We start from the raw sequence: 24594 nt of genomic DNA, 5'->3' as shown, positions 1-24594 counted from the left end.
GCTGGTTCTAGCCTACTACATTTGGGTGGGCTGGTTTTAGGCTACTACATATGGGTGGGCTGGTATACATCTGGGTGGGCTGGTTTTAGCCTACTACATTTGGGTGGGCTGGTTTTAGCCTACTACATTTGGGTGGGCTGGTTTTAGGCTACTACATATGGGTGGGCTGGTATACATTTGGGTGGGCTGGTTTTAGCCTACTACATTTGGGTGGGCTGGTTTTAGCCTACTACATTTGGGTGGGCTGGTGTTAGCCTACTACATTTGGGTGGGCTGGTGTTAGCCTACTACATTTGGGTGGGCTGGTTCTAGGCTACTACATTTGGGTGGGCTGGTTTTAGCCTACTACATTTGGGTGGGCTGGTTTTAGCCTACTACATTTGGGTGGGCTGGTTTTAGCCTAGGCTACTACATTTGGGTGGGCTGGTTCTAGGCTACTACATTTGGGTGGGCTGGTGTTAGCCTACTACATTTGGGTGGGCTGGTGTTAGCCTACTACATTTGGGTGGGCTGGTTCTAGGCTACTACATTTGGGTGGGCTGGTTCTAGGCTACTACATTTGGGTGGGCTGGTTCTAGGCTACTACATTTGGGTGGGCTGGTTCTAGGCTACTACATTTGGGTGGGCTGGGTTTAGCCTAGGCTACTACATTTGGGTGGGCTGGTTCTAGGCTACTACATTTGGGTGGGCTGGTTCTAGGCTACTACATTTGGGTGGGCTGGGTGGGAAACGTAGCAAAGCGGTCAAATTGGATAAAAATTTACAAACACAAACACAGAAATAATCAGTTTCTTATGGAACCGGTTATGTGGTTGCCTCATGTATCGCTTAAAGTAACACAATGAAAAATTATACTTGTTGAATATCATAATATTGATAACTTTAATCATCCGATCAGAATACATGGAACCAGTTATGTGGTTGTCCTACAACATTGCTCAATGTGGGCATGCATTGACATACACTTTGTACCGCTTGACAAGTTCAGTTGTGACTTTTTGAGTGCATCTCTGATACAGCATTTAGGCTTTGAGATGTAACAGGCAAGACAGCATATTGACCTGTTGACTGTTGGCAGGTAATGGCATTCTCTCTTAGGCAGAGAAAAGCTGTTGCCCTCAAACACCACTTAATCAACAGTGTGAGTGTAGGCCTACTGATGAAGGAATAGATTAAATTGAAAGATATGGAAGGTTTGCAAAGTGATATCATGCTCCTTTTAAAGAATATTTTTAGTACTTTCAGTGTTTCTGCTGCTCTTACATAACTTGCACCACTATGCCACTTGCATACTTAGGTCAAACAGAACTACCTCAGCCATTTATTGGCCTGACTTTTGCACTATTATATTGACTGTCTTACTGTATGCACAATTGCAACCCAAATTTTGCTGCTCTTATTTCTTCATTGTATGTGCCTTCTTATTTACTTTTTATATTGTTTACTTGAATGTTATGTTTGTCTGTGGACTTAATTGGTAAAATATGTCTTGTCTCCACCGTGGGATAGTGGGAAACGTAATTTCGATCTCTTTGTATGTCTTGTATGACATGTGAAGAAATTGACAATAAAGCAGACTTTGACTTGGCATGGTGTGGCTATGCATTTTGTAGTTTATTTTGATACACTTAACATTAGGGTATTTGATATTTATATTTTGATGTATTTTGCACATCCTTGCCAACAGCTAAAGCAGCCAGGCAGCTATAGTGCTACACATGTGGAGTTTTCTCGTACCGACAGCACTCAGCGACTGAGATGTAAAAAATGTGAAAAATGGGCAGAATTTTCCTAATAGCACACATACATGAGCCTACTGCACAGCTCTGCACCAGCTAGCTACCATTGCACTCCACACCAACTCATCTACATCCAAGCTGGTTTTGAGACTGCACACTGAATAAAACAAACCAAAAAAAAAAAAAACTTCTTGACTTTGTTTGGGTGGGCAAGACACAATGCTTGCAATGCACCCTGCCTAGAACAGGCATGGTCTTCAAATGGATGTGTGTGATGAAACAGAAGACCGCACTTGGGATGAATGTGTTTTACACAGTGGATACTAATTGGTGGTGAAGGACCAAGGTTAGATTACTAGTGCTTCTGTGTTCATCTTCATAGTTGGATATATCATTCACATTTCACTTGAATTTCCCCTTGGGGATCAATAAAGTATCTATCTATCTATCTATTTAGTCCTTTTTTTTGTTGTTGTTCAGATATACAGTCAATTGGGCAATACCCCGAGTGAGCATTTGGGGGTTTGTAGTGTTAGGTCAGGGAGCTGTTGTACTAATTAGGATTTTTGCGTTCTTTCTCTCTCTCTCTCTCTGTGTGTGTGTGTGTGTGTGTGTGTGTGTGAGAGAGAGAGAGAGAGAGAATACATTTCAATGTCAACATCTCAATTCTTCAACATCCCCTACTTCATTCCCTACTCCTGAAACTGTACAGTATGTGTGTATGTGTACTCCTCCAAGCACTCAAGATGCTTTACAACTTAATGCCTCACATTCACCCATTCACACACACACTTATACGCCATGCAAGTAAATCCACTTGCACCAAGAGAGGATTGGGGTACCGTGTCTTGCTCAAGCTTGCTAAACAACACTTTGACAGGGTCAGGAGGACTCCTGCACCACCAGTGTGTGTGAGGGGTGTGTGTGCAGGTGTGAATGTGAGTGACAGGTTCAGGTGTGTGTGCTCCAGCATGTGTGTGTTCCAGTGTATGCCTGTGTGACATGATTGTGCTCCTTTTGGTCAGGGACCAAAAGCTTAATCTCATTATCAGCCTAGTTGCATGTGTCCCAGTGTTCTGGTGTCCCAAGAAAAAAGACAAACGTTGACATCTCTTAATATATGACCATGCCATGCTAGAGCTAGCCATCACACATTTCTACCTCTAAAAAATGAATTCCCACCATTGTCCTTCTTCAGTGGCTCCATAGAACAAAAAAATACAAATAACAAGTTCCCAATCACATTTTCAGTTTAGTTCCCCAATTACATACACACACACACACACACACACACACACACACACACACACACACACACACACACACACACACACACACACACAAACCATATTCTAGAACATTCAGTGCTGTGACTTTGAGTGTTGCAACACAGGCAACAACTAGCAAGGGGCTTTATACAAGCACATGGAGAAACTGCTCACAACAGCTAGTGTGATAACACCAAACAGGACAGTGTCTGAACATCTGATGCAACTTATAGTCCAGTTATTATGTTATGCTCCTGTCAAACCATTTGAGAGTCAGATTCAAAGGTATGTGCTGCTGTGCACTACATGACTTTTCTGCATCCATAACTTAGCATCATCTTCTGACACTGTAACCTAGCTAGGCATGCTGTCCAAATGTATATGAATCTCCAAGCAAGGGCTGTGAAGAGCTGACTGAGGTAGGGCTTCCTACTAAGCCAACTGAAATATAGTCTTCGCTCTCCAAAAGACCGCCCTGGCAGGCATCTTCCAAAGCCCGGTAAGAGGATGCTGAACGCAAGGGCAGCAGGGAGGATTCTCCGGGCAGCTGGGGTTTGTATCCTGGCATGGTGACCTCCTCTGTGGTCACTGGAGCGGCTTCCCCTGCCTCACCTACAGACCCCAGCGGCTTGTAGTTGGGGTTGTTTATCTCAGTAATAAGGATCTTCATGCTGGGGTGGAATTTACAGTCTGCTGGATCTGACGGTTGTGAGTCTGTGATATTCCTGTGCAGTGGGAAGAAGACATTGTGCGTAACGTTGTTTGTGACCTTCTGGTTGACATCACTGAATAGTATGGGAGAAGCATCCAGATGTTCCACACGCTCCGCAGGTAACTCAAACGATTGAAATCCCTGCAGAAAGGAGGACACAATCATTTATCCACTGAATCGGTATGCCTGATCACCGTGTATCTGCTTTCAATTATGAAGGTGTGTGAATATGCTTTTGGGTCTACGGACCTTTGCGTCCAAACCACCAACAAATCGAGGGGTTGGAATCTCTGGGTACACCTTATCCTTCAGCCTTTTAAGAGTGAAGCAAATGTACATGAAAAATGAGAATACACAATCAGAATTAATAATATGAGAAAGTTCCACAGAATTAATGACTGATAAAGACAAGGTCATATCACAAAAGGTATTTGAAGGATTAAACCCACAATATAGCTTATTTGGTTGGTGTAAGTAACGTCATGTATGTAAACCCAATGATCCCAAATACCTCCTTTGTCAAGAAATAATGCTTAGATGTGAGGGGTCCCACAAAACAAGGAGGGCATTAGTTCTAACCAATATGTGGACATTTACCACAGATGAAGCAGAAAGTAAATTTGGAATGCTTGCCAGGACATTGTGAGGAATTGTACTATAAGGAGCCATTCTTGAAGAACCCTTCATTAAAAGAAGGGTTCTGGTGAAAGTCGATGATATTTGAGCTCATTCCCCTATCATATTACTCTGACTTCTAGGCACCTGAGGCAGTGCACTGATTGGGCTGTCCATGGTTCAATACGAGTTATTGCTTTTCCCCCAACAAAGCCAGGACTGTGTTCAAATACCTATTTGAACGTGATTTCTTTTGAGCACACACACTAAATCCACAGCTAAAAGATCTTGAGGAACAATGAATTGAATTTCACAAAATACACATTGGATTAGAATTGCACACTCTGGGCCTTAAACCGGTACAGTTTGAGTTGTGGAACTTTTTGTTGCTGGGTATTTGTACATGATCATTCCCTTACCAGGTCCTTTTCTGGTAGCACAGAAAGGTGAATAGTAGGAGCAATGCGATGGCACCTGCTAGTGATACGATGCTGTATACAATGATCTGAGAAACTGAGAGAGAATAGATTTAGCATAGAAAAACAAATGTAATATCAGTATATGGCATAATGTCAAGTATCTGTACAAAGGCAGGGATAACTATTTTCTGCTTCAAAGTACTGGTACAAGGGCCAGGTATGTATGTTTAATATAACATACAGACAGGGATGGATTACTGCACGGGCCTACTGGGCCCAGGCCCGGGGGCACAAGGAGTCAGGAGGCCCTGAAGCCCAAGCCTTTGCATGGAATCATTGCCTCAATATCAACACATCAGCATGTAGGCTATGAATATGATTGAATTTAGTATTGGCCATCCCCAAAATGGACCAGAATACAGGAAATCACATCAAACAAATTTAAAAATTTCTGGGGGAGGACCCCCAAACACCCCCTCGCACATAAGTGACAATTAGTGGGGGGCCCTTAATACATCTGGGCCCAGGGGCCCAAAAGTTCATAATCCGTCCAAGCATACAGAAGGCTCCAGAGACATTTAAATCATTGTGAGATGGCAGTTTCTGAGCATACTGTACCTACCCTGTGAGGTAAGCGTGACTCTAGTTGTTGCTGGTTTGCTACTTTTGCCTCCAGATGTGACAGCATGTATCGAGAACTCATAGGTCTCAGGATGGAGGTGGTAAATCCTCTTCTGCATCCCATCCTTACTGCCTAAAACAGTCTCTGAATAAAAATAAACCGAAACAGTCATTGCTGACGATGGTTTTTATTTAATCAATAAACTATTTTAACAGACACATGCAGAAAAAAAGATGAACTTACTTTTGATTTTTTTAAATGACAAATTTAGTTAATACCTGTCTTATATTGTCCGTGGGAACTGAGGGTATATTTGATCTCATATCGCTGAATAAACCCTCTCCGGTGCTCCAAGGGTATCTCGTCCCAGGTGAGGACTACATCCATCCCATCCTGTTTACCCTGGAAACTGCCTGGAGCCTGGTCTGGGGCTGCGAAATGCAAATGATAACAGTGTTAGTTGTTCTGAATGCAAATGAAGTTGTCCATTGTGTTGTCCATTCTTAACTAATAAATGGACTGGATTTATACAGCTCTTGTCCTCCAGCATTAAGAATGCTGGTTCGAGCTTGTCTCCTCCTGACCCTGTCGAGTGTCCTTGAGCAAGACACTGCACCCCAAAATGAATGTGAGGCATTAATCTACCTCCCGAGCTACCCCTTAAAAGCAAACATTAAGGCAATTTAGAACGTATTCTTCATTTCATTTTTTATAAGTTATTCATATTTAAATGGATGACATATTATGTCATATTACTAGTATTACCAAACATGGTATTTAATGCGTAATTTATTTAAAGTAGAGTAAGTTACAAAAATATGTTCTAAAATTGTTTTTATCTAACATATAAAAACATGCTATCAGGAAGAATGACTACTAACCCAGCTCTCGGCCATAACTCTCCCATCTCTGCAGGAGCTTTGGGGCATCTGAGGTACAGGCATACAGAGAAAATGTGTATCGCACGCCATCTTTAAGCCCTAGAGGACAACAGCATTTCAGACAATATGGGTCAAACTCTCAAAAGTGCAGAAAATAAATAACCTGTTGCTAAATAAGCTTATGGGTTATGAAATCAATGTGCCTTAAGGAGGCTACAGAAGCGCAAGCGTTTTTATTTTTATTTTAAGAAATTCAGTTTTATGAATTTATGCTTTTTGTTTCTGAATTAACAAGACAAGGCAAGGCAAACATGTCTATGCATTAGGCTTCTATACTGATGTCATAAATGGTCCCACTGCAAGTTGTAACCTCCAGTTACCACCATGGTGGACTAGAGTAATTTAAAATGACATGTGAGAACTCTAAATTGAACACATCAGAAAAGTTAACAGGATGTTTATCTCTGTGAATTAATCTACAGTATTAAACTACAGTAGTGCAGTGCCCGTTCAACCATGCTATTCCTAAAGAAAACCTGTGGCCCAATTCCATGTCTGGAGGTAGGCCTACTTTAAAAAATAGGATGATAGGGAAAAACATAATTTCAGCTATAAGCATTCAATAATGAATACTGAATATTATATTATAATGTTATAATGTAATAAATATGCAGTAAGCTGAATTTAGGCATGGCTGCATGTGAATTTTTTATAGATCAAAATGAGGTACAAGAGATAACAAGCCTAAAAGCTGTTATGAGTCAAGTTATTGAATAACTTGATGATAGAGAAGGCAAACTATTTTGAGGAATGTTGCATCATGATATGAAATTTGCAACAATCTCTGGTAGCCCATAAGTGACATAACACTCTGCCACTCGTCTAGCTGATCAAATTTTAAATGACATAAATGGACCAAATGACATAAATGGCCTTTTACATGGCCTAAAAACTTTGAGTTAAAACTATATGTTTAGCCTACTGAATAACTTGATGATAGAAGACAAACCTTTTTGTGGAATGATGCATCATTATATGAAATTTGCAACAACGTGACTCAAAAACAGTCCCTGGTAGTAGCCTAGCCTAATCAACATCAAGCTCTGCATGCCACTCGTTGTCTGTAGCTGATCATGTTTGCATGTGTGGCATTCTGAAATCTTAAATTCGGGACCATTTTCGGTCGTTTCAATTTGGGACCTTGCAGTCGGAATTGTTGTTTGTTTATTTTAAGTCTAAAGACAGTCCAAAGTAGCCAGGACTATTTTTTTGACCTTGTTTTGAATAGGCAGCATTCATGTTTGTTGGCGTGTTGTTGCAAAATCTGCAGAACAATTTTATGCAAGCAAACTGCATTCAGGATGTCTTTACTGTTGAGATCAGACATGATAATCACCCACACATCTTGCACTCGCTTATCTTTTTACCCACGGATTCAATTGTAAAAAGATAAGCGAGTGCAAGATGTGTGGGTGATTCAGCCCCGCTTATCTTCTCTGGTAGCCTACAGTCTTGTGTGAATGAGAGGGAAAGTGGCTACAGTGGCCTAGTGAGTGGTGAAAGCCAATGTGTGCTTCTTTTACCAATACATTTATACATTTATTTACATTTATATACATTTATTTAGCGATATCTATCTTTTGCATTTCTTCTCCAAACAATGTCAAACTTGGCACTGCACTTACTCATGCTCGTAGCAAGACACATGGCACACACAAACATACACAAAGATAGACAGACATTCCTGTAATTTATAGATAGATGTTTTTAAATTTCCATCAGTCAACTGTGAAATCATGCTTCACAGAATGTAATATACAACACACCACTTAATATATGGCAGATGAAATCTTATAAATAAATTTCATATATACCTCATAAAAACATATGTTTACAGCTACTTTATACATACAAATGCTATTCTTAGATAATGGTATGCTGTACCTGAATTGATTGTAGTATTCGTACGGCCAGCTGGTATCTTTATCCACTGGATGTCACACTTGTCCTGGCTGCCCACAGGGTACCAGTCCACCACATACCCACAACTGGCCCCAGGCTTCGGGGCCCAGGCCAACTCCACACCACCATTACCGCCATTAACACGAGTTGTCTCCACATCTTTCCAAGATAGTGAATACAAAATATATTAGTGAGGGGGAGGGAGGGGTGGAGGAAGCTGAACTGGTCACCACAGCGGCTGTCTTGTGAGGACACTAACCCCAACTGACTGGGATAGGGGCACTTTAAAAAGATTCAACAAGTCAACTCTTCATAGATTACCCATTCACTGCTGACCAATTTTGTTCACACAGATTAAGTCATCACAAATGTCTCTTTTGCTTTATTTTGTGTATTGTACTCTGCCACAATGAAAAACAAAGTCCTTGAAACATGCCTCTAACAAAATTAGATCATCTTCAATTCGGCTTCCCAGTTCTCACCTCGTGCTTGTGATGGGCTGATGATGGTTGAAGGTTGTGAGTAGCCAACACTGTTCATGGCTGTGATGGTGATCCTCTTCACACGGTCAGTGCTCATGCTGTAACAGTGTTGTGTTGGCTCCAACCTCAGAGGGACTGAGCCATTCCACGACAGTTCATACTTCACCAACTTTCCATGGCTCTTCTCAGGCACTAGCTTTTGTGAGAAAAATGACCACAAAGGTGGAGTATAAATGGCTACTAGGACTGTGGCCCGGTAAAGCTGATAAAGTACTGTATAGGCAAATGTTTGAAAACAAACCTTCCACACCACAAGACTGTTGTTGCTGTTGACTGTCATCCAGACATCCACAGCCTGAGGAACTAAATGGAAAACCAATGGGTTTGGGAAAAAAACAGTGTTTAAGCCCTTGAAGTGAAGCAAATGTGTTTTAATCGGGACCATCTGAACTGCCCTTGGTCAGTCATACTCACTGTCCTCTTTGGTTTCAAATGTGATTTCTTTACTCCAGTCCCCCCACTTCCAGAAGTGCTCGTTGGATGCGCATCGCACCTGGACGGAATAGGTAGTGTACGGGTGAAGCTCACGTAGGGTCATGGAGATCAGGCCCACTCCAGTGTCATCTTCTCTCTGCACAGGAAAAAATGGACAGGACAGAACATGAACCACCCACAGCGATGGCCAGTCCGTTGGGCTGTCTTCCAATATGATGTGCAGTTATATAGCTACCATGTGTATTGGAGCAGAATCTGGAAATGCCACTCACCCCATCTTCTGTTTTGTTGGACCACATTATTCGTACTTGACATCGCATTGATAATAACATCAGGTTGGCATCAGACCAGTCCCACTGAATACTAGCATTTCTGGAGTTTACATTTAAGGCTTCTAGACGTTGAGGAGCCCGCAAGTACACTGCAACCAATCAGAACAGTTCAGAGCTGTGACAAACCCATTTTCTATTTCTGACAACAGTACAGAACAGTTAGGCCTACACATGCATGTGGTGGATTATGTAAACAGTGGTCTTTACCTCTGTGTCTGGGGTCAGCTGTATAAGTGAAACTTGTTTTATTGATTTTATTTTCTGCTGTCAGTGTCCATGCCACCTCCCCTGGTTTGGAAATATTTCTATGGAACACTTCTTGTGGAGTGAACGATCTGCAGTAGCATGATGGCAGTAATACCTTTCATTAAGAGTATATTTGGTACCCTGAACTCCTCTTAGGTTTTTATCTCTACCCTGTGTCCAAGAACACTCTAGATGACGGAGGTTTCTTGTCTCGCATGTAAAGTTGTGAACTTCCGGAGAATCTGTAAGAACACAATATACATAAACCCAATGTTTCACTAACATTTATGCCTTGGTTAAAAACAAACAAACTAGCTCCGGCATCTATGGATGTGCCACATCTAACATAGTAGTTTCCTGTTCGAGTGGATATTTGAAAATGTCTCTTTAGACTTGAGAGATGTTGAGTAATCTGCAGGCTAATAAGTCTAGTAACAGTAATAAACAATGCATTCACAAAGAAAAAAGAAATATCTTACAGCCAACGTAGACAACGGATCCTGCATTGTAGTTCCTATTCACTTCACAATATAGAATAGAACCCCCAGTGCCAGTGGCTTCCATCAACAAATCAACAATGTAGGTCTGCCCTACACGAATAGATTTCATTGGTCGGTCATCATATGTAAAATCTTTTAGTGTGGTTCCATTAGGAGTGATGCAACAGAATTTTTTCTGGCTGTCAGCCAGGACAGCGGTTTCAATGTTGTCTCGTGGGTAAATTACTGGTAATTCCGAATAATCAGGATCTGAACCTAGTGAAGAAGAGTAATGAGAGGAGCAAAAATGATGACGTGTGCTTTCCTACAAACATCTGATCAACACTTGGCATCAACAGATTTGGGCAGCGGTTGTTCAAAGAGTTTCATTTAAGTCACACATCAGTAAGACACATAATTTGTGGCCTAATCATAATGAGATAAGACCTGCACTGACCTGTGACATATTTACGATCTGTCCACTCACTGGCATTGTGGTGTCGAAGTCTCACTGAATGTCGGAGACACTGGAGTGGTAGGGGAGATGTCCAGTGCCAATGATGAGAAATATTCGATCTTCTCTCAATAGACTCCTAAGGGAGTGAGTCCAATTATGCCATTAGCTGAGGAAACACTTTATAAGAATCTCCAAGAGTGCTCAATCTATATAACCATAGAATTAACATTTCAAACTAATTGCACAGAGCCCATTAACATTAAAGTCAATGGCATTTACTGTACATCAACTTACTCTGTACACAGGTTCTGTCTGTTCAGGGTAGTAGACTTCAATATCATAAATAACATTTTCTTGCTGGCTGACAAAAGAGGGCTCATCCGTCCAGGATACATCAATCCCGTTAGTACTTATGTCACCACGTACATCTTGAAGCTGTGGTACTGGTAAGAAGAAGTCAGTGAATGTGTTGTTTCAGGGTTAGATTTGAAAATAAGTATTATACAGGGCTTAAATTTCACTGCGGGATTGCGGGTATTGCGCATAATTTGTTCAAGTCCCGCAACTCTAGCCATCATAATGCGAGAAATTCCCGCATACGCTTTTACAGCCTGTCTGATGATGTTAATATAGCCTAATCATTAAGTGGCGTGAATGCGGTGCTATTGACCGGACTGATCAACTACCGAGTTGAATTGAACATAGCCTCATGCAGACGCACGCACACACACACGGAGAGAGAGAGAGAGAGAGAGAGAGAACCACTTTGCGCTTACGCAAATAGGCTACGCTACCATGGCAAACTTTTACATCTGGAAAGAGCTCCTTGGTAACTATCCTGCTAGCTCAGGTCACGTCAACACTTGATCCCAGAAAGGTTGTCTTCGACATGTCAACATTTATTGTATCTAATGACATAGAAAACATAATGATTTGCATACACATACCGCACTATGCACAACTTTTATTCACTAGCGACTACAGCCTAAAACCGTCAGGTTGAAGGGGGGCTAATTACTCCATAGAATTACTCTCAGGTATTTTCTTAAAGTGACAGGCACTCAATTACACCTACTCATCACCAATGTGCACTCAATTGGACCTACACACCACATTAAAGATATGCCTAAGTGTTATAGGTTAAACGTCAATATGAGGCATTAAATCATATGTACATAAATATGTTTAGCTAGTAGTAATTACTAGTAAAATGCTATACTTTAAAAAATGCATTATTAAATAAATACACTCTATATGAATTCAAAAATATATGATAGAAACATATCACATAAGCTATCATTTTCAGTGTGTGTGTTTGTGTGTGTGGAGAGAGTCAAGCAGAATCTAGGATGTCCACTGTTGTGAATGATCCCACTACAGTATATATTACTGATGGCGTCAGGGTGGTGGGGGCCCCAAAATCAAACACTTTTTAAAAAAAAGTATCAAGTATTGAAATCGCAATTCTTGACTTGGTATCAGAATCGACCCCCCCCCCTCCCCAAATTGTGTAAATCCCCCTACATGAATAACCTAAGGGGGGAATTCCCCCCCATTTTGAAAAATGAATTTTAAGCCCTGCCAGGTACTGTGTGGATTTCAGAGTTTTACAGTGTATCTAGAAGATTTATTCATTTTCAAGAGAACCACCACAAAAAGTCCTGAGAGTCAAAATGCATAGTGTGGCCTATCCATTCTCAGTCAGTGACTGACAAGTGACAGCTTACCATTTTGCATTCCTTCAGCTGCCTGGATGAGAAAGGAAGTCAGTAGAAGACTGGTAATCATGATTTATGGAAAAGCTCTGGAAGAAAGTGAAAATATACAGTAGATTAGTTATTCAATGGAACCCTTCTTAATCCGTCAAGTCCATTTGTAGGCTACCACATGCACTAGAATAGCCTACATATGACTATACTATACAGCGGGGAAAATAAGTATTGAACACATGAACATTTTTTTACATTAGTATTAACTCAGATAATCCACCCATATTAAAAAATCCAAACATTAAAGTCCATAAGTAGAGTTATGTGTAATAAAGCGGAATGACACAGGAAAAAAGTATTGAACACATCTACTGAAATTTCATAAATACTTTATAGAAAAGCCTTTGTTTGTACTGACAGCTTCAAGGCATTTCCTGTACGACGGAATAAGTTACAGTATTCAGGTGGGATTTTGGCCCATTCTTTTAAACAGATAGTCATTTAATATTGAAGATTCCAAGGGTCCCTCTTGTGAATCCTGATTTTTAGTTAACTTCCAAAATTGTTCAGTTGGATTTATGTCAGGGCCTTGATTTCCTTTCTCTGAAACCAATTGAGAGTTTCCTTTGCTGAATGCTTTGGATCATTGTCCTGCTGGAAGGTCTAGCCATGTCTCATCCTCATCATCCTGGTCACCCTCATCTCCCAGACCAAAATGACTCCATTCATCATTCCTTCAACTGTATGAAGTCTGCCAGTACCATGAAATGAAAAACAGCCCCACACCATGATACCTCCACCTCCAAACCTCACTGTTAGTATGATATTTTTAGGGTGTTGCACAGTGCCATTTCTCCTCAAAATATGGTGTGCAGTATGACATCCAAAAAGTTTAAGTTTGCTCTTGCCTGACCAGAATACATTCTCTCAGTATTTCATTGGGTTGTCCAAATGTTGTGTAGCAAACTTCCAACGCGCTTTGACATGATTTTTTTCAGTAATAGAGTCATGCAGGGTGAACGTGCATAGGGGCTATGGTAGTGGAGTGCATTACCGATTGTTTCTGTAACATTTGTACCTGCTGCCTCCAAGTCTTTCTGGAGGTTTCTCCGAGTGGTCCTTGGCTCTTGGGCTACTCTTCTGCCTGTCCTTCTGAATTCCTGGTCAAAAATCTTGCGAGGACATCCTGTGCATGGCCAGTTGATGATGCAGTGATGTTCCTTCCACTTGCAGAAAACGGCTCCAATACTGCTTACTGGATGATTCTGAAGTTTTGAAATGCATTACATTAATACACAGGATTAGATGTTAAAATCCCTTGTGCCAAAATCCAAGGTAAAAACACATTCAGAAGCCCCTGCTCAAGTTTAACTTTAAAAAGCACACTACCCACAAATCCGCCAACAAATGGTCACAAGCACAATACAAATGGCCCATCCAACAACAGTAGCCTATATAGTATGCGGCATGTCATTGGGGTTATCAAATGGGCACCCTCATTCACCGATGTTTCGTTAAGTTAGGCCCACTACACCTCATGAAGGCTTAACAGTGAAACCAGCGTCCTGGAGACACTCCCCTCCATGCTGCCACCATATTACCACATTGAAATATCCAATAGCCAAAATACTCTTAACCAGCCCAGGCATGGTCAAGGTTGGCTAGGTTGGTCCGTCCCGTTGATGTGGACTGAACCATAACCATAAAAAACTAACCAGTTCCATTGATGTTTTGCAACAATAAGGTTGCAAAGATCTTAGGAGGGCTCTTTGCTTTTATACCCATCATGAACTGTTTCTTGTGTGACACCTTGGTAATGCAACATCTTTTTATAGCCCATCAATATGTACTAACCCAACTTATATCAATTTGCACAGATAGGAGGGATAATAGCTCTCTAACTAGATTCTAGCTTGTTTCTTGCCATTCCTTGTCTTTGTGTACTGCTTTAGTGTGTTCAATACTTTTTCCTATCCACTTTTTTACTCATAACTCAACTTATGGACATTAATGTTTGGCTTTTTTATATGTCTGGATTACCTAAGTTAATACTAATGTCATGCGAATAGCCTCATTGGAAGTATGCGTAGGCCTACTGAAAAAAATGTTAAAGTGTTCAGTAGGCTACTTATTTTCCCCGCTGTATAGGCCTACTCTTCAATCAGCCAAAGAGGACACATGTACATGTAACTCCTCTCCTCCACTTGCACCCTATAGTGGCCAGAATTAAATTTAAATCTCTCATCTTGGCCTATAGAACAAGATGATCAAGATATATATCCCCAACTGCCCACGGTCTTCTAACGAGCGTCTGTTGTATCGACCAGCCGTAAACGCTAGGTCAAATTCACGTCTCTTTTCCTCAGTGGTGCGTTGCCTAGTGCTCTCCGTTCCTGTGATAGTTTTCGGTCTTTCAAGACGTGGTCTAAAGACTGTTTAACATGCACTTCGTTTATTACGCGTTTGTATATTAGTATTTATTTATTTTCATTAGGCTATTAATTTAATTGACTTCGTTGCTTATTATTGCTATTCTCCTTAATTCAGTCTATACCAACTTTTTAAATTGTTTATTGTTAATTTTAACTTTTGTTATTTGTATGTCGCTTTGGACAAATGTGTCTGCTAAATAGCCTACCATAACCACTCATGAGTCAATCGAATGTGAGAATGTAGGCTATTTAATGGTAGCCTAATACAATACAATATCTTGGCCAGACTATGGAGCTTGAACTAATGCATTTTAAAATAAATTGCAAGTTGTGTGATACAGGCTGGTCTGCTTCATGAATGGTGGTATAGCCATATATTTAGGGAAGACAAGATTATCACCAATGCTGATCTGTAAGACTAAGTAGTGGCTGCAGGGTGTTGTGGTACAGTAAGTGCATATGCCTACATTACTTTACTTAAAATCCTCGTGTTTCCTTTCCAAAGAAAATAACTTCCACGACTAAACCCGTTGTTCCCCCTAGGCTATCTGAACAATGTGTTTTCGTTGTGTTTCCTATTGTCACGGCTCTCACGGTTTTACTTCAAGTCATTTGCATTGCTACCGTCGGGAACACCCACTGGAATGCGTTGACGGAACGCAGCTGTGTGTGGGAGCCTTTACAATTCACAACACAGCGAGAAGCTTTATTAGGGCCAGAGCACCTCAACTGCGCGTAGTAGCTACAACGCAACGGAGCGCATTACTGTAACACGAAAGAACCCCTTAGGCTACTAACACGAAAGGAATGGCACATTTCTTGGCAATAGACAGTCACATTGTGGGTATAGGAAAAAAGTTAGAGTTTACGATTCTAATAATGTTCATGCTACTTATTCACCCAGTTAACATCTAGGTCTACTGAAGAAAACATTAAAAGTTAACATACAATTTGACATACATAGATATATATATATATATATGCTAGAACAGAATAGAAACACTGAACCATAACGATGAATGATTCGGTGTCATGCAATTATTCACTATCAAACGTCATACATTATCCTACACTAAACCATCCTGCCGAAATTCATCAACATAGTTTTCAAAAAAGCGCACAATCAAGAGCCACTAACCTTGGATGTTTCCTTCGAATATTATAAGAAACAATGTTTCCTTTCCAAAACAACAGGTGTCACAACTACTCACTGGCTCACTATGACATTGAAAGCTCAATTCGGTCTGTGTCAAACCTACACTAGCCTACTCACTGGCTCACTATGAAAGCACAACTCGGTCTATATCAAACCTACTCAGCCTACTCAGGCATGAAAAGCTAACCCCGCCTACTATCACTTTTACCACGCCACGCCTTCCTTTTTCAAGCAACATCAGTCCAATGTCCCAAATGACGAAACAGGATGTTTCAACTCGAGGCCTATTTACAGGAATTTACCGTCTATGGAGTTGCATGGTTTTATTCTTTGTTGTACTCCTACTAACAAAAAATCACACTTGACCCATAGTGATTTTTTTTTTTTTTTTTATTAACAATGCATCCATCCCTTTGATGAGAAAGTTCCTTGAGGCTCATCTGCAGCCATAGCTTCAAGCCCCCAAAAACATACAGTAGGCCTATTTATACAAGGGAAACCACAACTAGGAAAAAAGAAAACATCAACATTATGTACATCTGTTAAGAGGCCTCTCTCAGTGATTTTTTTTAAATATAAATAACACTTTTATGTCCATTGCTCAATCTCAGCCCTCTATTGTGCAATAAAGAAGAGATTTGACACCCTATTTAGTGCTCTAAGGTCATAAGTATATGGCGCAGGTAATTACAAACTTAGAAAAGGAACATGAAGGGTGCAATTTTTTGTATCCCATCTTTTACAACTGACATACAGTACACCCACTTTGATTGGTTCTGTAATATAAGAATTGACATAGGTAGAGATCAATAGACCATTAGCAGTGTCTTTTTTTGGCCCCTCAGATCAGACATTAGTTTCCTGAATGCTCTCACTCAGTTTCAAACGTCAAAATAATTACTAAATATAATGTGCAATAAAACTGTGAAGTGTGATTTTTAGGCTTTATAGAATGAAATTGTTTAGTTCTACATTAATGTACATGTCCTACGAGTACCTTTCAGTATTAAGGAACAAGTATGAAAGTTAGCCAAACTATCATGACTGGCAGATTTGGCATGGCATCCCTTCAAACAACCCCAATTGCAGGCACATACTGTAAAATGTAGAACTATGCAAACACAGGTCGATGTCAGGAGTTGATTTTGGGGAAAAAGGACCACCAGGGTAGCAGTTAATGCATCCTCCTTCTAAGCTGTGATCTCCTATGCAGTGGCCTAATAGGCACAGCTTCCACCAATACACAAATGGTAAGTCGCAGATTCCCAAAATAACAAAATGTATTGCCCAAGAGTAGATAATTAAGAACAGTTTAAAGTTAGAAATGAATGCACAAAGGAGTCATGACCTTTTCTGGGTTGGGAGCAAGGAAAAAGGAATGGAACCAAGGAAAACAAATAATTAGTTACTACTCATTTTCTACAATTCTAGAATAAATAAAGGTTATCAACAACCCATTACTATTATGAATAAAAACTAACAATAAAGGGCAAAAAATCTCCCGTGAACTAGGACTGGTCCAGCCGTTATGGAATGAAAAAAAAAAAAAAAGTATATTTCCTCAGTTCTAGAAACCTAATGAGGAAATATATTTGTTTATTATGAAATAAAACATTGCATAGTTCTGAGTATAAATAACAACCTCCAAACATAACCGGAAGGGCCAGATTGTATGACAATGGCATACAGAAGTGAATGAAATGTCACAAATGATGCCTCTCAAATGGCAATGAAAAGGCATACAAATGTTTTCGTGAACCAAAGGAAGCTCTGCTTCATGACTAGTCAACTAGAGATAGTCAACCGACCGGGCCTAGTGGCTTACTGTACCATATGGGATCTTTTGCCAAGAAATCTCAAGGACCCTCATTGTTCCTTGCAGCTGTTGTTCAATTGAGCAAGTTAAAGGCGGCGCTATTCAGAACCTTTTTTCATTTTACATTATACTGAAAATGAATTAAAAGGTGCACTGAGCATAGCATGTTGAACATTGAAATGGAAAGGGAAGCTGCCTCCTTTTGTTTTTATCTATATACATTTTAGATACAAGTCAAAACCAGCAAGGCATATATGAACATAATATTCTTGACCTTCTCCTGACTTTGGCCGTGATAGATTTCATCCCTGTATTTTGTCACTAGGCATCACCCAAGCTGATGATGGTTTCAGCAGAGACAGATGAAATGTCCGTGCAGAAGTCCCATCGTCAAAGGGGAACCTGCATCTGCACTAAGGGATTCTTACATTCAAATGCAGGCAGATTCAAATGCAGTTAGACAGTTATGAAGACGCAACTTTAATGTTTAGCCTCTCAGCCATGCAACTATAAAACTGGAAAGTGCCATGGAACAGATATTATTATTATTATTATTATTATTATTGTTATAGCTTGCAGGGTTTGAAAAAACTGCTGCTTTGTGTGTTACGAATGAACAAAGACCATTTTTGAATATCGGGAATCTGTTGCTGCAATCCATAGTAGACATGTATTTCCTCATAGATCTATTTGTAGTTTCTCGTTCTGAGAACTCATTGTAGCGTCAAGTGGCTTTTTTGTTTGCCAGAAAATGAACCAGAACCAGAAAATGATCAGAATGAATAGCATCTTCTTCCAAAAATAATACACTTTTTGTTGGGGTTCAAAACTGCTAGGAGGGTTCATTGATACAAAACCAACCATCATTCAGGGGGAAAGTGGGGAACGTGAGGAAACATCCTCACTGGTGAGATATCAAATTTGAGGAACCCATGGGGTATGTGAGCAAGCTTTAAAAAGGCTTCAGTTCTTTCATTTCAATATTATTGGCCGCCATAGACTATACACACATACACATAAATAAACCAGCCATTTTTTTTCCAAAAATATAACTTAATACTTAAATGTTTATGTGGTCAAAAACATCTGTGGTTGGGCTGCAATTCTAATGGGAAAGTACTCCATGTGGCACCACTGATAGTCTGATTGGTTAAATGTGATGTACCAAGACACCGCTCATCATGTGTTGTTCTTTGATAAAGTGCATCACTCAACAAAAGAAAAAAAAAAACATCAGCAATAAATAAGCCTCTTAATGGAGACACTGATGGGCCACGTCCGTTAAGAAGCGATCCGAACAGAATTCCTTGGAATTCCTGGAATTCCTTATAGTGTTAGTCCTTTGTAAGTTCGCTACAGAGAAATAGAGTAGAGCTGGAATCATGCCATTTTTTCTGGCATTTCATATCAGTCCATGACAGGATGCAACTGTTTAGAGAAAGTCAGAGGGAAGACGGAAACCTGGACAGAACTGAGCAGGAATGGATAAAGATTCTTCTTTTAACTTTTTTTTGTTTGTTTTCTATGTGTTTGGTGTGATCTGGATTTTTACAGAGTGGTTGGCATGGCCCGAAAACGGACCACAATGGCTCAGTGCTTCGGTTGTCGGATGACTGGTGCAAGCTTCTGTTTTGGTCACAACTCACTTCAAGTGGCTCTGCAACACCTACAGTTTTCAGTGAGTCACTCAGCCATAGCAATCCTCTGTCCCTCTTTTATTTGTTCATACAGGAAAATAATCTTCATGTTCTCTCTCTATGGAACCCTGCTTACCACAACATGCCTCCCAAACGTTTTGAAGACATCTCTTCTACACCCATCGTCCAATAATCCATCCTCCATCATTGTCTCTGTCCATCTAGCCTTATCGTTAGCCTGGAACCTTAGTAGTGCAGTAACAAGTGCTCCCAGGCTTTGGATAAGAAGGAGAAGATTGGGAGGCTGGAGGAGGAGGTGGGTGGGTGGGGTGGCATGGTGTGGTGTAGACTGGACACCGTGCCTGCAAAGAAGACAGAGCAAAGGGAGCGAGGAGGGTGGGCCAGGCAGGACACAAGGGGTTGGGGTGGGGCTGAGGCTGGAGGATTCACGATTTGGCAGAGGGCTCTACCGTGCCGAGCTTTGGCGGCATGGACAGGATGCTCTCGGCTTCCTCGTACAGCTGCGGAGAGGACAGGAACGTGGGAGGGAGAAAGAAGAGTCAGTTCAGGGTGGTAGCCACAATTTCAAAACAACTGTGTCATCAGCCACTTCACGGCATTAGTAATGGTGCAAATGTGGCGTATTCAAATGTAATAAACAAACAAAAACAATAACCACAAGAATACAGCAGTGAAACACATATACAAATGCAAATGCAAATTAGCCATAGCATTCACTAAGCAGCAAAGAAAAAATAGAAAATCATGATCTGTACAGGCGGTTTTTTGGAGGTTTGCTTAGAATTTGAATACATATTTGAATGTATTCTCTCGAATGGGTGGGGGCTCTTGGTTACCGGCATGAACTGCACGTCCTGGAAGAGCTCCTGGATAAAGCGGCGGGAGGCCAGCCTGAACATGCAGTGGGCCAGGAGGTAGGACACCTCCGAGTACAGGCAGATGTCCTCGAACGCATATGGGAACTTCTCCTTAATCCTACACAGATGCAGAGAGACAGACAAGGACATCTTCAAAAGAAAAAAGAAAAAAGATCTGCACCGCACACATTCCCAACTCTATGTAACCGCAACACATTCCCAACTCATTCCCAACTCTATGTAACCGCAACACATTCCCAACTCTATATACCCGCAACACATTCCCAACTCATTCCCAACTCTATGTAACCGCAACACATTCCCAACTCTATATACCCGCAACACATTCCCAACTCTATATACCCGCAACACATTCCCAACTCATTCCCAACTCTATGTAACCGCAACACATTCCCAACTCATTCCCAACTCTATATACCCAACACATTCCCAACTCATTCCCAACTCTATGTAACCGCAACACATTCCCAACTCATTCCCAACTCTATGTAACCGCAACACATTCCCAACTCTATATACTCGCAACACATTCCCAACTCAATGTAATGTCCTGCCTAACAAACAACTTTCCATGGCCAGAAATTGCATTTGAAAAGAAATTCCCTTAATGTACTTTTAGTTGACCTAGATAAGATCAATTTCCAAAAGATGTGAGTGTGTGTGTGTGTGTGTGTGTGTGTAAAACTTCACTCACGTGAGGAGTCCAGTCTCGTGGCCCTTTGTCCCCACCGAGGAGCTGAGGTTTATGACCAGCCGCAGGACCTCCTTCCTGAGCAGGACCCTACAGGCTGGCGCGTCCTCAGGGATGGACTTCACCCCTGACGGAGCAAACATTCGAGAGTTCAGCTTCAAACAAATCAACCTGATGCTGCCTATATTTAACCAAACAATGCTACAAACAGCCAGAGCGCTGGGATGGGGTTGGAGATGGTGATGTATATCTCTTCCCTACCATGTTATACATTTTCTGGAGATATGTTCGATGCTTTCTGTAGCCCAAATGGCATAACACCATACAGGAAATCCTGAAGGTTGCACGCTTGCAATACAATGAATCATACAGTGTTGATAAAACAAGAATGAACACCAGTATTGCTGCACTTTGAGGCACTCTGTAGGTACACAATTGGAAATACTTTTATCTATTTGTTATTGGGTACTGAATTCTTTAACAATATAGGCGACTTTGGGCATTGCTTGTCATGGTGATGCTGTATAATGGCACTGACCGTCTTATTTAAACAGGTTTAAAGTAGCTAATTTAGGACCAGCTCAGGTCAGTTGATGACCGAAGAGCCCAAAGGCAATGGGAGAGAGGGAGGCAGAGGTTCTTACCCAACACCAGCTCTGTGCTGCGGGTGCTGCCCACTGAACCCTGGGACACAGCATCGCTACAGCCTGACACTCCAGAGAACTTGGACTGGGGCATCACCTCCAGCTGGTTATGGATGGGCTGTGTGCACCACTCAGAGTATGGTACGTCAGCGTATTCTAGGGAAGGGTGAGAGAAGGTGAAAGAGGATGTCAGCAAAATAGGTCAACTGCTATCTGCTACATGTGGCTTTAGAAAAAGGCGCCATGTTTACACTCATGTGCACAATCACACATGTCAACTGGAAGTTTAAATAAGTACATATTTGTGACAGATAGCTCTATCTGACGGCGTATTGACACTTGAGGTGCATTCAAATGCGACGATCCGGTGGTGTTGGAGGGGAACACATTTTTACATTTGCATGTTTTTGTGCAAACATTCCAAATTGTTTGTTTTAAGATGTAGCAACCAGTAGTCCAGTGTACAGAACTCCTCGGACCGTTTGTGTGTGTCAAAGCAAACCAAAAAAACAAACTTTGTTTACCATTTTGGCACACCTCTGAGTTCCTGGGAACTGATGGTGCATGCCACAAAATAAACGTGTGTCAGGGTCCAGCTCAACCTGTCTGGGAGACTGTACATAAACTCTTACTTACAGTACTGCAGGAGTGGATCAGACAGGGTGTTGAAGAATGAACTTTTAGAGGTTGGGAGTTATAGAAAAGGGTGGTTCTGTGAAATTCTGTTAAGTGTGTTGGAACAATTTGTACTGTTGGATCAGTATATTGGTATACAGTATACAGCCAGTTAAGAGTATTGATTGAAATAACTGAAAAAAAACTGACCAATACAAGCTAGAGTCAGACCTCAGTCAGACAAGATGATGGTTGACCAGTCTGTGAAGAGGCATGATTAGTATAGTAGTATAGTATAGTATAGTATAGTGTAGTGTATATATATATACAGTATACTCTTTTGATCCCGAGGGAAATTTGGTCTCTGCATTTATCCCAATCCGTGAATTAGTGAAACACACTCAGCACACAGTGAACACACACTAATCCCGGCGCAGTTGTTGCCTGCAACAACAGCGGCGCTCGGAGAGGGGTTAGGTGCCTTGCTCAAGGGCACTTCAGCCGTGCCTACTGGTCGGGGTTCGAACCGGCAACCCTCCGGTAACAAGTCTGAAGTGCTAACCAGTAGGCCACGGCTGCCCACTGATTAGTGCCTGTGACTGTGATGTTGTCTGTCTTTGTTATGATTGTGTGTGTATGTTAGTCTGACGAGCCAGACCCACATTAAAATGTAGGGTCTGGGCACTCACCGTCGTGCCGGTTCAAACCGTTGCAACTCTGCCATCAATCATTATGTTAAGCCCGCCTAACGTCTCTATACACAATGTGATTGACCCCATCGAAGTTTAATTTTTCCAGCTCGCAAGCCAACGGAGAGTTGCTAGACTAGCCCGGGCAGCAAATTACACTTGCTGCTGCTAGGGTGCGACTAGATTTCTAGGCTATGTGTTGAGAAACACAATTTCTGTCCACTGTGCAACAGCTTGTTGCATGGTTGATAATAAAGTTCACTTTGACTTTGCCGTTTTGGGCACCAAAATAAGTCAATAAGTGAGTTACACAGCCATTAACCCTCAAGCATGCTAGCTAATAGAGGTAGCCTGTAGCAGCATGCTGACGGACTGACTGACCTGGTCGGTTGGGGGTGGTGGAGCTGGAGTTGTTGGCACTGCAGCCCAGCACCTGCAGCCCCACGCAGTAGAGGCAGTTGTCCTCGCTGTGCTCCTGCAGACCCGTCTCCTCCAGGTCCAGCAGCTGCTGCTGGTCAGCCCGGCTCACCGACATCAGCTCCGTAATGCTCAGCTGGGAGCGTAGCACAGCGTGCCGAGAGCCTTCACTGGGACCTGCGTGGGGAGTATGGACATGAGGAGAGAAGAAAAACCGTACATGGAAACACCTGAGGCACTAAGAACACTCTGCAATGTGCACTACATGTACGTGCCACTATCGTGCTGCAGAAAAAAACACAATGACATCAAGCCGTGACCAATATCTGTTAATTTATCCACATCAAGAGCAACAGACAACTGAAAACCGGTGCAAAGACAGAGAGAGAAAAGGCTGGAGGTAAGTGGAATACATGAAAAGCTCCACCATCCCCAACCAGACAGAAGACAATCAGAGGAAGAGGGGGAGGAGGGAGGAGTCAAAAGAAATGGATGATTTCATTGTGTGTTGAGGAAATCACAACAGAAGGCACAGACTGATGGCGAGGACACTACACCACACCCTATTAAAAGCCAAGTAAAGCATCTCTCTACCATCAGATTCTCCAGCAAAAAACTTGGCTGATCGGTCCTCAGATGGTGGGCTTGTTCTCTTCTGGAAATATGGCGTCTCTTTGATCTGTCCAAAAAGACAAACATCACGTAAATCCATCAAATGACCAAATGCATGTAGTTATCACAGACCAGGCAGAGACGTCCAGAGGGATGTGGAGATTTCCACAGTCAGAGCTGCCAGTAGGTTTTGTGGAACAGCGAGTGCACCTGGAACATGTTGTTGAGGTCCACAGGCAGGGCCAGACCGATGTAGTCGTCCAAGCTGCCGTAGGAGGCGCTGGACACCATGGAGCGCACCGAGGAGGAACGCTGGAGGGTCGTCTGACTGATGGGGCTGAGCAGGTCCTCCTTATCCAGAGAGGCAAAACTCAGGGCCTTCAGGAACCTGCACACACGGACACACACACACGCACACACACACACACACACACACACACACACACACACACACACACACACACACACACACACACACACACACACACACACACACACACACAGTGTCAGCACAGACACACCCATGGCTGACTGCACATGGACAGGAAACAGAAGGGGGAAGAGCGAT

The 24594-nt window shown here is 41.8% G+C and overlaps 2 protein-coding genes across 3 annotated transcripts in view; both read right to left on the bottom strand.

Moving 5' to 3' along the window:
- Nucleotides 1-1633: 1633 nt before the first annotated feature.
- On the bottom strand, nucleotides 1634-16110 carry LOC125304723 (leukemia inhibitory factor receptor-like). Of its 2 annotated transcripts, none has more exons than XM_048259215.1 (18): nucleotides 15989-16110; nucleotides 13497-13683; nucleotides 12437-12513; nucleotides 11004-11152; nucleotides 10710-10845; nucleotides 10253-10528; nucleotides 9735-10015; nucleotides 9468-9616; nucleotides 9175-9331; nucleotides 9002-9063; nucleotides 8701-8896; nucleotides 8201-8377; nucleotides 6257-6355; nucleotides 5654-5806; nucleotides 5376-5519; nucleotides 4754-4847; nucleotides 3969-4032; nucleotides 1634-3860 (listed from the first exon to the last, which is right to left on the bottom strand). In XM_048259215.1, the coding sequence occupies exons 8-18, from the start codon at nucleotides 9525-9527 to the stop codon at nucleotides 3366-3368; spliced, it is 1701 nt and encodes a 566-aa protein (XP_048115172.1). In that variant the 5' UTR covers nucleotides 9528-9616; nucleotides 9735-10015; nucleotides 10253-10528; nucleotides 10710-10845; nucleotides 11004-11152; nucleotides 12437-12513; nucleotides 13497-13683; nucleotides 15989-16110; the 3' UTR covers nucleotides 1634-3365. The 2 variants fall into 2 exon arrangements, with proteins under 2 accessions (XP_048115172.1, XP_048115173.1); XM_048259216.1 differs by having other exon boundaries at nucleotides 11004-11144.
- Nucleotides 16111-16390: 280 nt separating this feature from the next.
- Nucleotides 16391-24594, bottom strand: part of rictorb (RPTOR independent companion of MTOR, complex 2b) — a 50948-nt gene continuing 42744 nt past the window's right edge. Inside the window, 7 exon segments of the mRNA XM_048258420.1 lie at nucleotides 16391-19980; nucleotides 20317-20455; nucleotides 21053-21176; nucleotides 21694-21849; nucleotides 23379-23591; nucleotides 24009-24093; nucleotides 24237-24414. Of these exon segments, the coding sequence (XP_048114377.1) occupies nucleotides 19906-19980; nucleotides 20317-20455; nucleotides 21053-21176; nucleotides 21694-21849; nucleotides 23379-23591; nucleotides 24009-24093; nucleotides 24237-24414 (970 nt within the window). The 3' untranslated portion in view covers nucleotides 16391-19905.

This window comes from Alosa alosa, chromosome 12, assembly GCF_017589495.1.
Source record: "Alosa alosa isolate M-15738 ecotype Scorff River chromosome 12, AALO_Geno_1.1, whole genome shotgun sequence".
Classification (NCBI taxonomy): Eukaryota; Metazoa; Chordata; class Actinopteri; order Clupeiformes; family Clupeidae; genus Alosa; species Alosa alosa.
The sequence above is the reverse complement of the archived record's forward strand: the minus strand, read 5'-3'. Positions and strand labels throughout refer to the sequence as shown.